The sequence below is a fragment of the Typha angustifolia genome, chromosome 12, assembly GCF_048772165.1.
Source record: "Typha angustifolia cultivar Huaian chromosome 12, ASM4877216v1, whole genome shotgun sequence".
NCBI lineage: Eukaryota > Viridiplantae > Streptophyta > Magnoliopsida > Poales > Typhaceae > Typha > Typha angustifolia.
The window spans coordinates 7,673,292-7,686,233 of record NC_133250.1 but is presented as its reverse complement, the minus strand read 5'-3'; the positions used below and the strand labels follow the sequence as shown (position 1 = coordinate 7,686,233).

The 12,942-nt window shown below is 36.0% G+C and overlaps 2 protein-coding genes across 2 annotated transcripts; one reads left to right on the top strand and one right to left on the bottom strand.

Moving 5' to 3' along the window:
- Positions 1 to 1,599: 1,599 nt before the first annotated feature.
- LOC140772372 (70 kDa peptidyl-prolyl isomerase-like) lies at positions 1,600 to 6,510 on the bottom strand. Its single transcript, XM_073114422.1, has 13 exons — positions 6,193 to 6,510; positions 6,032 to 6,118; positions 4,538 to 4,798; positions 4,384 to 4,458; positions 4,210 to 4,290; positions 3,914 to 4,108; positions 3,613 to 3,702; positions 3,332 to 3,507; positions 3,121 to 3,243; positions 2,887 to 3,033; positions 2,671 to 2,798; positions 2,458 to 2,578; positions 1,600 to 1,902 (listed from the first exon to the last, which is right to left on the bottom strand). The coding sequence occupies exons 1-13, from the start codon at positions 6,377 to 6,379 to the stop codon at positions 1,837 to 1,839; spliced, it is 1,737 nt and encodes a 578-aa protein (XP_072970523.1). The 5' UTR covers positions 6,380 to 6,510; the 3' UTR covers positions 1,600 to 1,836.
- A 4,559-nt stretch (positions 6,511 to 11,069) lies between these two features.
- LOC140772482 (uncharacterized) lies at positions 11,070 to 12,876 on the top strand. Its single transcript, XM_073114570.1, has 6 exons — positions 11,070 to 11,137; positions 11,230 to 11,580; positions 11,933 to 12,014; positions 12,181 to 12,333; positions 12,424 to 12,465; positions 12,572 to 12,876. The coding sequence occupies exons 2-6, from the start codon at positions 11,273 to 11,275 to the stop codon at positions 12,764 to 12,766; spliced, it is 780 nt and encodes a 259-aa protein (XP_072970671.1). The 5' UTR covers positions 11,070 to 11,137; positions 11,230 to 11,272; the 3' UTR covers positions 12,767 to 12,876.
- Positions 12,877 to 12,942: the final 66 nt, after the last annotated feature.

Here is a 12,942-nt window from a genome sequence, read left to right as displayed (position 1 = left end):
GCCATCTTGTGTCTCTGAACACAATAAGGGCTTGCGTTCCTTCATCTCTTCGATGAACGATTTGTAGCCGCACTTGAGCCAATCCTATATGGATGGATCTGAAATTACTTCTTTGAAGCTCGTTGTAGCTGTCTTGTTGTATAAAGGGGCGGTCTACTTGTTGGCCGTCCAGGCATGATATGGCCTCTTCAGATAGATGCTGATAAACACGGTGCTGATCCGTGTTACTTCTTGAGCTGTATAGTACCTCTGCAGGTACCATGTTTGCACGTTCTCTGAGAGATCGTTGCAGCTGTTGCTCTAGCTGTAGATGTTGCTCCAGAACTTCTATGTGTGGTTGACGTCGGAGGATGCGGTTGACACCCCTCTGGAGGTTATGCCTTATACGCTGACTAGCTCTATAGTCACGTATCTGGTCTTGGAACTCTGTTCCTACTGGTGTAAGCGTCTGTGATTGGGTTGCTGCCGACCTACAATCCATTTGGCTTGAGTTTCTTGATCTCATCGTTGAAGATGTCTATCGGATCCTTGAAGACCTTGAACTTGCCTTTGGTTTCGGCAGGTTTGCCAATAGATAGATCTTTGAATTTCTTTGTTAGATCGTCTATTAATGTTTTCTCTAAATCTTGATCTTGGCTTTTAAACAGCTCTTTGAGTGTTGTAAGTTCTGAGAGAATAGTGTTTTGTTGTGCTAGAACTCGAGTAAGAAGTTGAGTGATAGTATTCCCTTGCTTTGCTAGACAAACAAGGGATGATCCAGTAGTAATAAGGTTTGCAGGTGAGATGTAAGATAATGAAGGTGGATCTATGGGGTTTGTAGCTTCTATTGCTTTCTTAACAAATGGATTTGAGGATAGTGTAATAGGGATATTGTTACTAGCAGGAGTCTGATTACTCATAGAAGACTAGACAAACTATGATAAGTAAAACCTTCCTCTTCGGATATTTGCCTCTATTCGGTACTTAGGTACGCCGACCTCTTCCCTATGACCTTCTTCCCGCTGGACAAGTTTCTCCTTAGATTTATCGGTTAAACATAAACTAGTATGAACAATCTAATACAAGTGAAACAAAGCTCTGATACCAAGTAAGGAAGCGGAAAAGAAAAATGAGAACCGATGATTTTGTTGTAGGGATTTTGGTGAATCCAACTACAGATTTTTGTATTAGATTAATAAACAGACTGAAAAATAGACAAACAAACGGACGGAAAAACAGACAAACCTTGGGACTAAGAAGAGGTTGTGAGAATGGAAAACTTGAATACACACTGGATCTGATACTGGATGATTTTGGTGTTTTACACTGGATTCGATGTCTAACATCTGATATGGCTCTCCATTTATAGAACATATGGAGGCTTTACAATCCGATCCCCGCTTGCATATAAAACTACCTATATTTCAACCTAATCACAGAGAGCTCCTCCTTTAATATTTCCAAATCACAACACATCTTGTTGTAGATATTTTCTTTTCTTAAGTAAAACTGACTATAATTGCATTTGATTAAATGAAAATAATAAACAAAAGCACCAAGAACACAAGAACCCAATAAACAATCCAAGCTCTGATATAAGTAAATAAATGACGGCCAGCCATTCGTACTAGAACTTGTGATAAAGATTGAAGCTCAATTGTGAACAACAGATTAAACACAAGTATAGTTTATGTGACTGATTAGAGCTGCAAACCAATAAAAGGATGCGGGGATTATAACTCAAAAATTCTAACGTCCCGACATAGTTTAGAAGATGCATTAAGAAACTACTGTGGGAGCCACCATCAAATTACTGACTCATAGCACTCGGATTAGTAAAATAAAGTAAATAAAACCTTAGGCTGCACTGTCAACGCTCATTGGTTCTGTATCTTGCTTTGGCACTGCCTGGCTTCCACCATTCTGCAATAGAAAGAATATGAGTCTTTTACACAGGGAGGGGAGGAAACCAGCGGTGACAACTGAAACTTAACGAGAACTGAAGCCATAAGTCACAACTGAAACTTAACGAGAACTGAAACCATAAGTCATTGATTTAAGGCTGAACCTATCAAGATCATTCTATTTTGAGCTAAAACATTCATTTCTTTCTAGGGATCAAAACCGAAACCAATATAAGCCGAAACTTCAAACCATATAAAAATATTTATATAATTTTACTGTTTACATGAATCTCTACCCTACTTTTCATATATATATTTACTAATTGCGCTATAAATTTTAGTAATATCATAATTTTGATAGATTAAAAAAATTAAGTATGAATACATCCAATATCCAATCTATATCTATCTGATATAGTAATTATATTCACTATTTGAATATGTATTAGGAAGAAAAATAGAAATACGGATATAATTTTATCACTATCTAATCCATATCCAGTCCGTTTTCAACCCTATACACAAGTCATCTTCCCAAGGAGTATAGAAAGTGTCAAAGTGTTGAGCAGCTTACATTAGCTTCCGTGTGCTCCAGCTTGCTCATCTTCGCAAACATGTTGCCATAGAATTTGGCATCTCTCTTGTTATATTCCTTCACCTTCTCCTTCAAAGTTTTGTACTCCAATTTCACATCCCTGAGATGAACAGACCATGAGAACAACTATCTTCAAAATAGCAACTCATAACAAAGATGAATGAGTTGCATGTTTTTCCCCAGTAAGTATACCTATTGTGAGGATCTATCTCCAGTGCTTTCTTAATGTCCAATTCTGCCAAATCAAAATCAATAAGTTGGATATAAGCTTGGGCTCTCCTGTAGAGGGCCTTCACATTCCTGCTGTCAGCCTCCAGCACCTAGAAATTTTGTCATTCATACCCTCGTAGTTAATAATGATTATTCTATCGTTAAAAAAAATCTAAGAAGTGCATGGATGAACAATACCTTGGTGCAGAGTTTCTCTGCCTGCTTGTAATCTTTCAGTTTCAGCTTGCAGGCTGCATTATTGAGATTGCAAGTGACCTTCAAAGCTTTGGACTGTTTCTTTTCATCATCACTGAAAGAGCTATCAAACTCCACAAATTTTGCAGCCTAGAAAGAGAGCAAAAATCAATTATGAATTCGTGAAAAAATGTGGCAGGCACAGCTAGTCAATCAGAAACTACTAATAACAATTACCTTCTCATATCTCTTGGAGGCTCTCTCATATTTACCCAATTTGAACAGCACATTCCCCTCCTCTTTCTTCTTACCAGCAGCCTCAATCTTCTCTACATTGTTCAAGTCCCAAGACTCTTTCTCCTGAATGGAAAATATAAATTCATTAATTTACAGATTGCATGCGACACCCTTCTGAAACTTAACCAAGGGATCATATATAGTTACCCACCTTCACAAAGGAGACTAGTTCAACCTCATAAATTAGAGTAGAGTTGGCAGGTACCACAGCAAGGTCCTGTTTTGACTCGGTGGAGGAGAATGCATACTCAGGAGGGATTGTAACCAGAGCAACCTCACCCTTCTTCATGGTCATAACAGCCCGATCCAGGCCATCAATTACTTGCTCTGTCCATCAATAAAGATATCAAGCTATGTTATCATGCAGAAAGTGTTTAATGAGAGTTGATGCAGAAATACTAGATGTTCAAGGGAAGCTGGATATAGTATTACCTTCATCAGTCTTGAACTCAAATGGTATCTCTTCACCATGTCCCTTCTCTACAAAAACAGTTCCATCTTGCAGCTTCCCAATCAGTTTCACTGCCATGATCATATTTATATATAAATGTTTGGGAACAATTAAACGAGCAAAAGGCAAATGAAGAAACATCTACAAAAACAGTTCCATCTTGCAGCTTCCCAATCAGCTTCACTGCCATGATCATATTTATATATAAATGTTTGGGAACAATTAAACGAGCAAAAGGCAAATGAAGAAACATGGATCATAATGTTTGCATTTTGTTAATACCTGTCACAACTGAACCTTCATTTGGGCGTTCATAGCCCTCTCCTTCCTTCAAAATTTTCTTAAGAATTTTCTTATCATCCCCAATCTCTGTAACAGTCTTCCAGGACACCAACTCAAGCTCCACATGAAGGGTTGCATTTGGTGGCACAGCACCCTCTTCACCGGTTGCTGGCCTACCTTTCTCACCAAATCCGTCTGACCCAAGAAGGTTGTCAACAAACTCGTATCAATACAAAGATAATACATAAGACCTGAAAAGAGACACCGTTTACAGATTTAGAAGATCATGAACTTACATTGTGGTTTCACAGTAAGGAGCACTTTCTCTTCTTTCTTCATTGTCTTCACTGCTCTGGATAGTGCAGAACAGAAAAATCCTGATGACAGAAAGAGGAATAACTGTTAGCAAACCACATTCCATATACACTAGCATAAGTTACATAGAGCAACATCAGGCTACTGACACTGACCATCCTTAACAACGAATTCAACTCCCTCAGATTTAGACACCAATGTTCCATCCTCAAGTCGTGCCTCATATTTTACTGAAGGAAAACAAATAATGTCAGTTCCAACCACAAAAACAAGAGAGGTGGAAGAAAGAAGTCAAGCAATCAAACATACCAAATACTTCATCCAGATCTTTAGGGTTCTCCCACTTTTCTCCTTCCTTCAAGATCTTCTTGAACAGCCCTCCATCCTTGCATATGTCCTTCACGCTAGACCATGAAAGCAACTCAACGTCGAATTGGAGGGTCGCATTGGGCGGGATGGTAGGAGGGGAGCCAGACTCACCATATGCCAACTCAGGAGGGATGGTGAAAACAGCATTCTCCCCCTTCTTCATTGTCTTGATACCTTGATCCCATCCCTTAATTACTTGGCCTGGAGATTTGAGCCAAAAAGAGAGGTGAATAGATTGCAAAAGGAACAACCTTTCACCAAAGTTATTTGACTAATAATACAAATTAAACAGTGCAAAATCACAACATCGAAACAAAATGCAACACCAAGAAATTGTTAGTCCAAACAAAATACGACTAACTAGAACAAGAGAGTCAAAACTCAAATACCAATTATCTTTTGACGTCATCAAATAATAGCATTCAAATTTGATTGCACTATGCTATATTGATCTAGGTACTACTAAAAAATCCAATTGCTTGAATTTGCATTAGTCTTCCATATCGATCCTCAGTCATGAGTATCCAAATCCAATTTTACAGCTTTATCACTGCAAATTATGTTTGGTTGTTTTCCTGCTCAGAAGTTCCTACTGCCACAACCTGAAGTATAAATTAAGAATCTAGAAGAGAAATTTGAAACTGCGTAATCAACTAACTGAAGGGGGAAATATATTTTCCTGCCCTGCTTGAGCTGAAATTTAAAGTCTCTCCTCAAACTTTCATCTGTGGCGGCACTTAACCCCCTTATTATTCTTCCCTATATGTAATTACCAAACAAACATTAGCTTTTATTTAAAAGATTAAAATGCCCCCTTTATTTTTCAGAAATAAATTTAAAATACATTTGCTTGTAAAATTATATAGGTTTCATACTTCTTTCATCTAAAGTCACTACAGTTTATAAAGTTTGAAGACTGAAAACATCCAAAAACATAAAAGATTAAAAGAAAAACATAAATCTTAAAAGTTTGAGAATCTTGACATAAGAACGTCCTCATTGAATATTTCTCGTTGCACACATACAAGCATGTTAAGTATCACAAATAAAAGTTAGGGGGCACTATGAATTCTGGCCAAACTACGAGGACGGGTAAAGTGTATTTTCCCTTGATTGAATGTTTAGAACTGGACAACTCCGGAAATGCCACCCTTCCACTGCATCAACTCTGACGAACAACACTACCTCACACTACCATTCAACCATTAAGTTCTTTTCTGGTGAGCCTATCTTCTATCCATTGAGTTGGACTACATAAATTACTGTTCCTTTACATTACATTCATCTAATCTCCAGCTCAATGCTCAGAGCACTCAAAACTCTATCATCAATATGATGGTTATCGTATAATAATAAGCACTATGACAGGAACGAATCAATAACAGAGGCAACCATCCCAAAACAAAGCTTGAAGGAGAGAAAAAAAAACTTCACCTTGCCCAAGCTTAAACTTGAACGGCGTCCCCCGATCGCGACTCGAGTCAAACTTGGTCCCATCGAGAAGCGTCCCAGTGTAATGCACTGCACCCAAAAATCCCCAAGATGAAATTTTCCTCCCCAAAAAACCATAAACTCCCACGGATCCCATCAGATACCTTCGACCTCGTCGCCATTCTCGGGGTAATCCCACCCCTCCCCTTCCTTGACGAGCTTCTTCTTGAGCCCTTCCTTCCCGATCTCCTTCTCCTGGCCGACTTTAAGGGCCGGGCTGTCGTCGGCGAGATTCATCATGTCCTCGTTCATCATCTCATCGCCCGCGGGGAGATCGAAGTCCTCGTCCATGTCGCAATGCGCGGATCGATCGAGGCTATTGAAGAATTCGAGCGAGTCGTGAAATGGAGAGATGAGAGAGACAGAGAGACAGAGAAGGGTTTAAAGCGGGTGGAAGCGTTGGGGATTGCGATTCTAGAGAGTTCTATAGAAGAGTGGAGGGCCGTGATGCTTCCAGAGGTTTGCTTTCTCTTTGATTTTATTTTAGTTTCTAATTTATTTAATTATATGGATTAGGGTTTTGAATCTTTTGATGCTCCACGAATGGAGTGGGTTCGTTGTGGTGCTCCGCAGGAGAAATATACGAATGTATAGGCATTACATTATCATCCGTAGATACGTCAAAATGATCAAGTGGGTAAGCTCGAGCTCAGCTCCACAAGGCTTTATCAAGCTCGGCTCAACTTGGGAAAGAGATTAATTTAAATTATTAGTATATATATATATATACATAAGATTTGATTTAGTTATGTGTTTGATTTAAAATTTCAAAATGATAAGTTAATCAAGATTCAAATCAAGTTTGATTCCAACGTGATTTATGCTTGAATTAGTTTTAATTTTGTAATATGATTGATTCTTCTTATCAAGCTAAGCTCGAGCTTAAAATAGGCAGAAGTTTTTTTTTTTTAGAATTGTTCGTCCAGGTAAAGCACTTGTTACAATTATAATTCTGCCGGTGGATAAGTCCAAATAGATATTTTATATCCGTGAGAGGCTAGATTAGCTAGTTTCTTAGCTGTGCCGTTGTTGGCATGGCTCGTAAAGCAAACCTTTAGTCTAGAGTAATGGTAAATCCACCTTCTACATTCAAGCACAATCGGACTAATAATCCAATTCTCCTAATTTGGACATCCTTTCACCTCCTTAACTAGTGTGAGGGAGTCACTAAAAATCCAACGGTCTTCATTCTTTAGGAACTTCATCATTATCTTTAGATCCAGCATAGCAAAAGCCTCTCTTGCTAAAGCATTAGTATAAAGCGATAGATGGATACTCTTGGCAACACAAAACTTGTTTGGGTGCCTGAGGAGAAGAATGCTGAGACCATCGATGATGTTACCCCTCTAGGAAGCATCAACCCAATACACCAAGTTGTCTTCTTGAAGGTTACCCTAGTTGAGACTACTAGCTGCACTTCAATCAACAACATCATGCAAGTCCCCTTCTGGCATGATCCGCTCTGTCGCCATCTTTAGAACCAAGCTGGGAGAGTAGTCAGAACCCCTAAAGATTCTCATTTCTTGCTTTCCATATCTCCCACATTTTATTGAAAGCGTGCACGAGCTTATCTGGGGGCAATTGATCCACCATGAGGGAGATCCAACAATCTAGACGAACTAACATGTCCATTCTCAAACTAAGCTCGCTTACAAATCAAATAGCCTAAGAGAAGTTGCAGCTCAGGAGGAGGTGATCCATATTTTTCGGGGTTGATTTGTAGACGGGATTCACATGGGATAGGTGCTTCGCTAACTCTTCTACAACTACAATAGCTCTGTTTAGGCAACGCTAAAGGAATGTCTGAACTCATGGTATAATGTTTTTGCATCCCCAAAAACTTTTCCAAAGTTTATGCTTCGTTACGTGTGAAGATGAGCTAATGTTGAATGCAGTCTTCACCGAAGACTCGCCCGACTTAGTGTGAGTCTAAGCAAGGTGATACTTGTTTGACTAAGAAAGATTATTTTCACTGTCAAAGCCACATTCCTAGGAAGTGCATATTGGAGCTTAGCGTCGTCCCAAGCTACGATATTCATTAGGTCCTTCACCAAAGCAATATTTGAGGGGAGTTCTAGTCCTGAGAGATCTAAGGGAGTCTATGGATCAGATGTGATAGAAATAGAGCATCCATTGCCAACCTGCCAAAAAACACTCTTGCGCAGATGCTCCCTTATCTTTAGGATGGAGCTCAATGACCAAGATGCTTGGGCCTTCGATCTAGCATGCCAGAAAGATTGGTCGAGGAAGTATCACTTCTTTATTATCGTTTCCCAATTTGAGTCAGGTTATTTGATCAGCCTCCACACTAACTTCATGACCAATGCCTTATTCATCAAGTCTAGCATCGGATGCCGAGTCCTTCAACGCCCTTCGGTTTACAAATCTCCTGCCAACTTCTCAAGTAGACATGCTTTTCACTCATTTGTGAATTCTCACCAAAAGTCTCTCATAAGACAATCTAGTTTTGAGAACATCGCTTCTAGGTATATGAATATCGCCATAAGGTAGAAGGGAATAGAGCACAAGACCATCTAGTCAAGATAAGCCTCTCTGTGTGTGAGAGAGGGTTTGCCTTCCAACCGGCTAATTGTTATGCACTAGAAGATCTGGACATAAGAAAATTATAAAAATATATATGGTGGTAACCTCACGAGTTACAAATCTAATGGTTTTAATTTTACGTAAATCGAAGGTCGAGATAAAAAGTTATAAATGAAATAGTGGAGAATAGATATACTTCTAAAAAGATAAATACGATATAACAATAGATAAAGATGAGATAATAAAATAATTTAACTCAAATGATCATTCCACAATAAATAATAATCAACACATAATCACTCCTATTTATAGGAGTAAAAATTCTAGCGTATTGGATCCACATGCGGATTATTTGATTTATTTAAAATTTAAAATAATAAAATAAAGCTAACTAACTAACTCAATTTGACTCGACTCAACTTCACTAACTTCACTGACTTAACTGACTCAACTTCCGTGGTCGGATCATTACATTAGTTTCTGCTTGATTTTTTCTGTAACAAAAATATAAGCCCTCAATTTCAACCGAGGCAACAAGTCAAAATAGTTTATCTAAGCTTAATTCTTTGACTCAAGCTCAAAATTAATTTCAAACTGTTGAATATAACCATCAGCCATGGTGAGAAATCTTTAACAATTTTTGACTTGATATAATATGTTAACTGATCATGTTTCTGTCATCACCCTGCTTAACCCGTAAAAAGATATACATAAAAATAATTAAATAGTTTTAATATGAAATAATAATTTGATTAAATGCTATAAATTTTGTGCTATAAATTTTGGGTTTAAAATGGTTTCAATTTTTATTGCCTTTTTCCTATTTCATCCTATAAAACAAAGGAATATATCATTGGATTATAAAATATGACTAAATATATTTTATCATTTTATACTATGCTTGAAATCACTTTATCCTTATGTATTTTAAAATATTATAAATGGATACTTATAACATAATTATCTTTGATGTGATATAAATAATAAAATATGTTCTTATAAATAATAAAATGTGTTTTTTTTATATAAAGTAAGTGATAGATAAATACTATGAATACTGATATAAAATAGGTTGATAGAATAAATATTAATAGTAAATTAGTAATTAAGTTACTGTATAGTATAAAATATAATTTTGATGTATAATATTTATATCTAAAATATATTTATTATGATATTTAGCTATTATTCTAAAATAAAAAGTAATATTTAAAAAATTTTATTTCTAAAATGAAGGGAGGGTTAATGTATTTGCGAGTTTTCTTGTGATTTGATTTCATATTACATTTTCACACTTTAAATTGGACTTGCAAATGCAATAAATAACAATGATTTCAAATTCTCCATGTACCACACTAACTAAGCCATATAATAGACAAATGCTACCTAAAATATTGATGAAAGTATAGGGCTTTATTTGAAAGTTTTCCTAGTTTAATCTCAAACAAATAAAACGATTAAAATAGAACAATTACACAACACATTGTTGGTTGATGGATTTAACGAAAATTTTCAATTTTTTTTATATATAAGAGAAAAAAATGTGGTGCTATCTATCCCAAAGAGAAAATATAGGAAATTATATAATAAGGTTTTTTGGACGGTATAACTCAAGTTGCTTAAATATCTCTACCCATCGCGAGTTAGAATGAAAAAATTATATTGTAAATGACTTAGCAAATGTACTTAAAGGTAGGATTTTTTTTTCTCATAATATTTGATAAAATTCAAGGTGCAAATTGAAATAATGAAAACTGTGGTATTAAATGAAAACATCCCTCCATTTTTTTATTTTTTTTTCATATGGAAGAGTTTTCTTTTGATTTGTTAATATTTATAAATTGAGCACTATTTTGACTAAATATTTGCAAAAGAAGATATTCTATATGTTTTACCAAATAGATCTATTTGGTCATTTGCACAAAAGCCTTTAAAATAGTAAAATTAAACTCATATGTCCATTATACACATTTTTTATTATAAAAAATTATATTTAATATAAAAAATTAAATGCATTTAGTTTTAACAGCTCTATTACTAAAATTTAAGAGTTCTTTTTCTACAAAAGCTGATACCCATGTACCAGTATGATAATTAATTATTATTATTATTATTATTATTTAAAATTGGCATGTAGGATTGATTAATTTACTGTTCCAATTAAGTTTTTAGATAATTTATATATAATTTTTAACAGTTGAATTAGGAGTGACAAGTTAATAATTATTATACAAAATTGAAGAAAAATAACATCACTAAAAGTTATAACCTAGTCTTATTCTACTTTAGTTTAAGTAAAAAGATAAGGATTTGGATAACTTTCTTTGATGTAGTATTCAACTCTTACTAGATTTCCGTGAAGTGACACCCTCCACCTCTATATATACTCCTAATCCCTCCAAGCAGCAACGTCTTTTCTCTTCTCGTCGACTGCGACTCCGGTGACAACATCGTCGCGTCTACCCCCGGCGACGAATTCGAATCCCTCCCCTCTTTCCGAATCCGGTAAGGATTCTTTTCTTGAATGTGCTTTTCGAGGGCTTTTTTGTTGTTGTTAAAAGCCATTAATTGATCTTGTTTTCTTCCGTTCCGATTAGAGGAAGAGGCAGTCGTGGTAACGGATCTAACGCACATCCGAGGATGCAAAATTCCTGTGAGGGAGAAGGAAGAGGTCGGGGTAGGGGAATTAGTAGCCTTTACGGTAGAACTGAGATAGGTGAGGGTTCAGAAGTCGGAGTTGGAGGCGGAGAAGACTGTAGATGCGACGGACGTGGCGGCGCACATAACGATCGGCACGGAGACGACCACATCGGAGATAAGAAGGACATGGGTGATGAGAAAGAGAAAAGTATGATTAAGGAGGGTGGTGATGAGAAGAAGGGTGTGGCTGAGGGGAAAGAGAGAGGTGTGGCCGATGATGCTACTGCTGGCGCTACTTCTTCTACGAGGTATATCATTGGTGTTCAAATTAATTATAAACTTATTGAATTAATGTGAAATTTTTTGGAAGCATTCTCAAAATTTTGACCAAACTGAGTAGATTATGAGAAGAATGTTTTTATGTTTATTTATTTGTTTATTATAATAAGCTAAGATAAACTAGAAATGTTTATCAATATCCTTACTTTTCTCACGTATTTTTGTACTTTGTAATAATGAGTTTGTTCTCAAAGTTAATTAATTTAAGCTTCATATGTTATCAAGTATATTTAAGCTTCCATGAATTGACATATTGCTATGCAATTCTAAAGTCTAAGAGATATGGTTGATGAATTGATTGACTGAATTTATATTGTACAGGAAAACTTATGAGAAGATTGGCAAACAGAAGGACTTTCCTAAAAGGAAACTAAAGAATGAGGAGGAACAAGAGGAAGATAATGTAATATCCATCTTTAGTATTGTTGCTAAATCTTATATATCTCTGCCTTTTTAATTTATTAATAAATATTGAACTTCTTTTAAGCTTCTTATTAATTTAGTAAGAATACATAAGTAGTTGTTCTACTCTGATTTAGTATTTGTTATCTTTTCTTTTCCTACAACAGAAAATGACTCTTTCAGAATATGAGAGAATGCTTAAAGAGAGAAAAAAATCTCTAGAAGTCTTGAAAAGGGAGGAGAGGAAGGTTGTTGAAGACCAATTTCATGGCATGCTTCCTATTCAGAGAAAGAAGGAAGATGGTTATTCGGTCAAGCTGGTTAGTTGATTGATTAAACTCATAGATAGATGCTCCATTGATATAATCACCAGGTAACTAATTTGCATTTTTTCTCCTGTCTTTTGGTAGAGTTCTGAAACTAGCAAACAGAAGGAAGAGAATGTTCGTAAGGTATTGTGCTAATTTAACTTAGTTACTCTGATTTTGTTGTTCCATTTAATTGTCTAAATAGTATTCATAATGTGTTTATCCTCATATTATTTATTCATTTTTGCAGTCGATTAGTATTAATCAGTTCTTGAAACCTAAAGAGGATGAGGATGTTGTTAAGCCTTTGCCTACTTTTGGAAGAGGTGCCATACCTCGGGGTGGACTCCGAGCTAATAGTTCTGGTCGTGGACGAGCTGCTTCTGTGCCTAACTTTGATGATGCTATTCATTTTCCGGCGTTGAAGGCCATGGATAAGGCATAATTTTGTTGTCTATCTTTTCTCATATTTGTATTTGCTTCTTCTTTTTTCTGGATTATATAGAGTAGATCAATACAATTTTTACATTTTAGGAGAATACTTAGGTACGGAATAGCGTCGGAATAATATTTCTATATTTTTATGTGTGTTTTAGCTTTTCTCTATGCGTTTCTTTTTAG

Excerpts from the sequence above, each read along its gene's own strand:
- LOC140772372 (XM_073114422.1), bottom strand. The coding sequence starts at position 6,379 with ATGGACGAGGACTTCGATCTCCCCGCGGGCGATGAGATGATGAACGAG. Across the intron at positions 4,799-6,031 it reads CAAGTTTAAGCTTGGGCAAG|GCCAAGTAATTAAGGGATGG; the intron begins GTGAAGTTTTTT and ends TCAAATCTCCAG. Across the intron at positions 1,903-2,457 it reads TGGAGCACACGGAAGCTAAT|AATGGTGGAAGCCAGGCAGT; the intron begins GTAAGCTGCTCA and ends TTTCTATTGCAG.
- LOC140772482 (XM_073114570.1), top strand. The coding sequence starts at position 11,273 with ATGCAAAATTCCTGTGAGGGAGAAGGAAGAGGTCGGGGTAGGGGAATT. Across the intron at positions 11,581-11,932 it reads GGCGCTACTTCTTCTACGAG|GAAAACTTATGAGAAGATTG; the intron begins GTATATCATTGG and ends TATATTGTACAG. Across the intron at positions 12,015-12,180 it reads AGGAACAAGAGGAAGATAAT|AAAATGACTCTTTCAGAATA; the intron begins GTAATATCCATC and ends TTCCTACAACAG.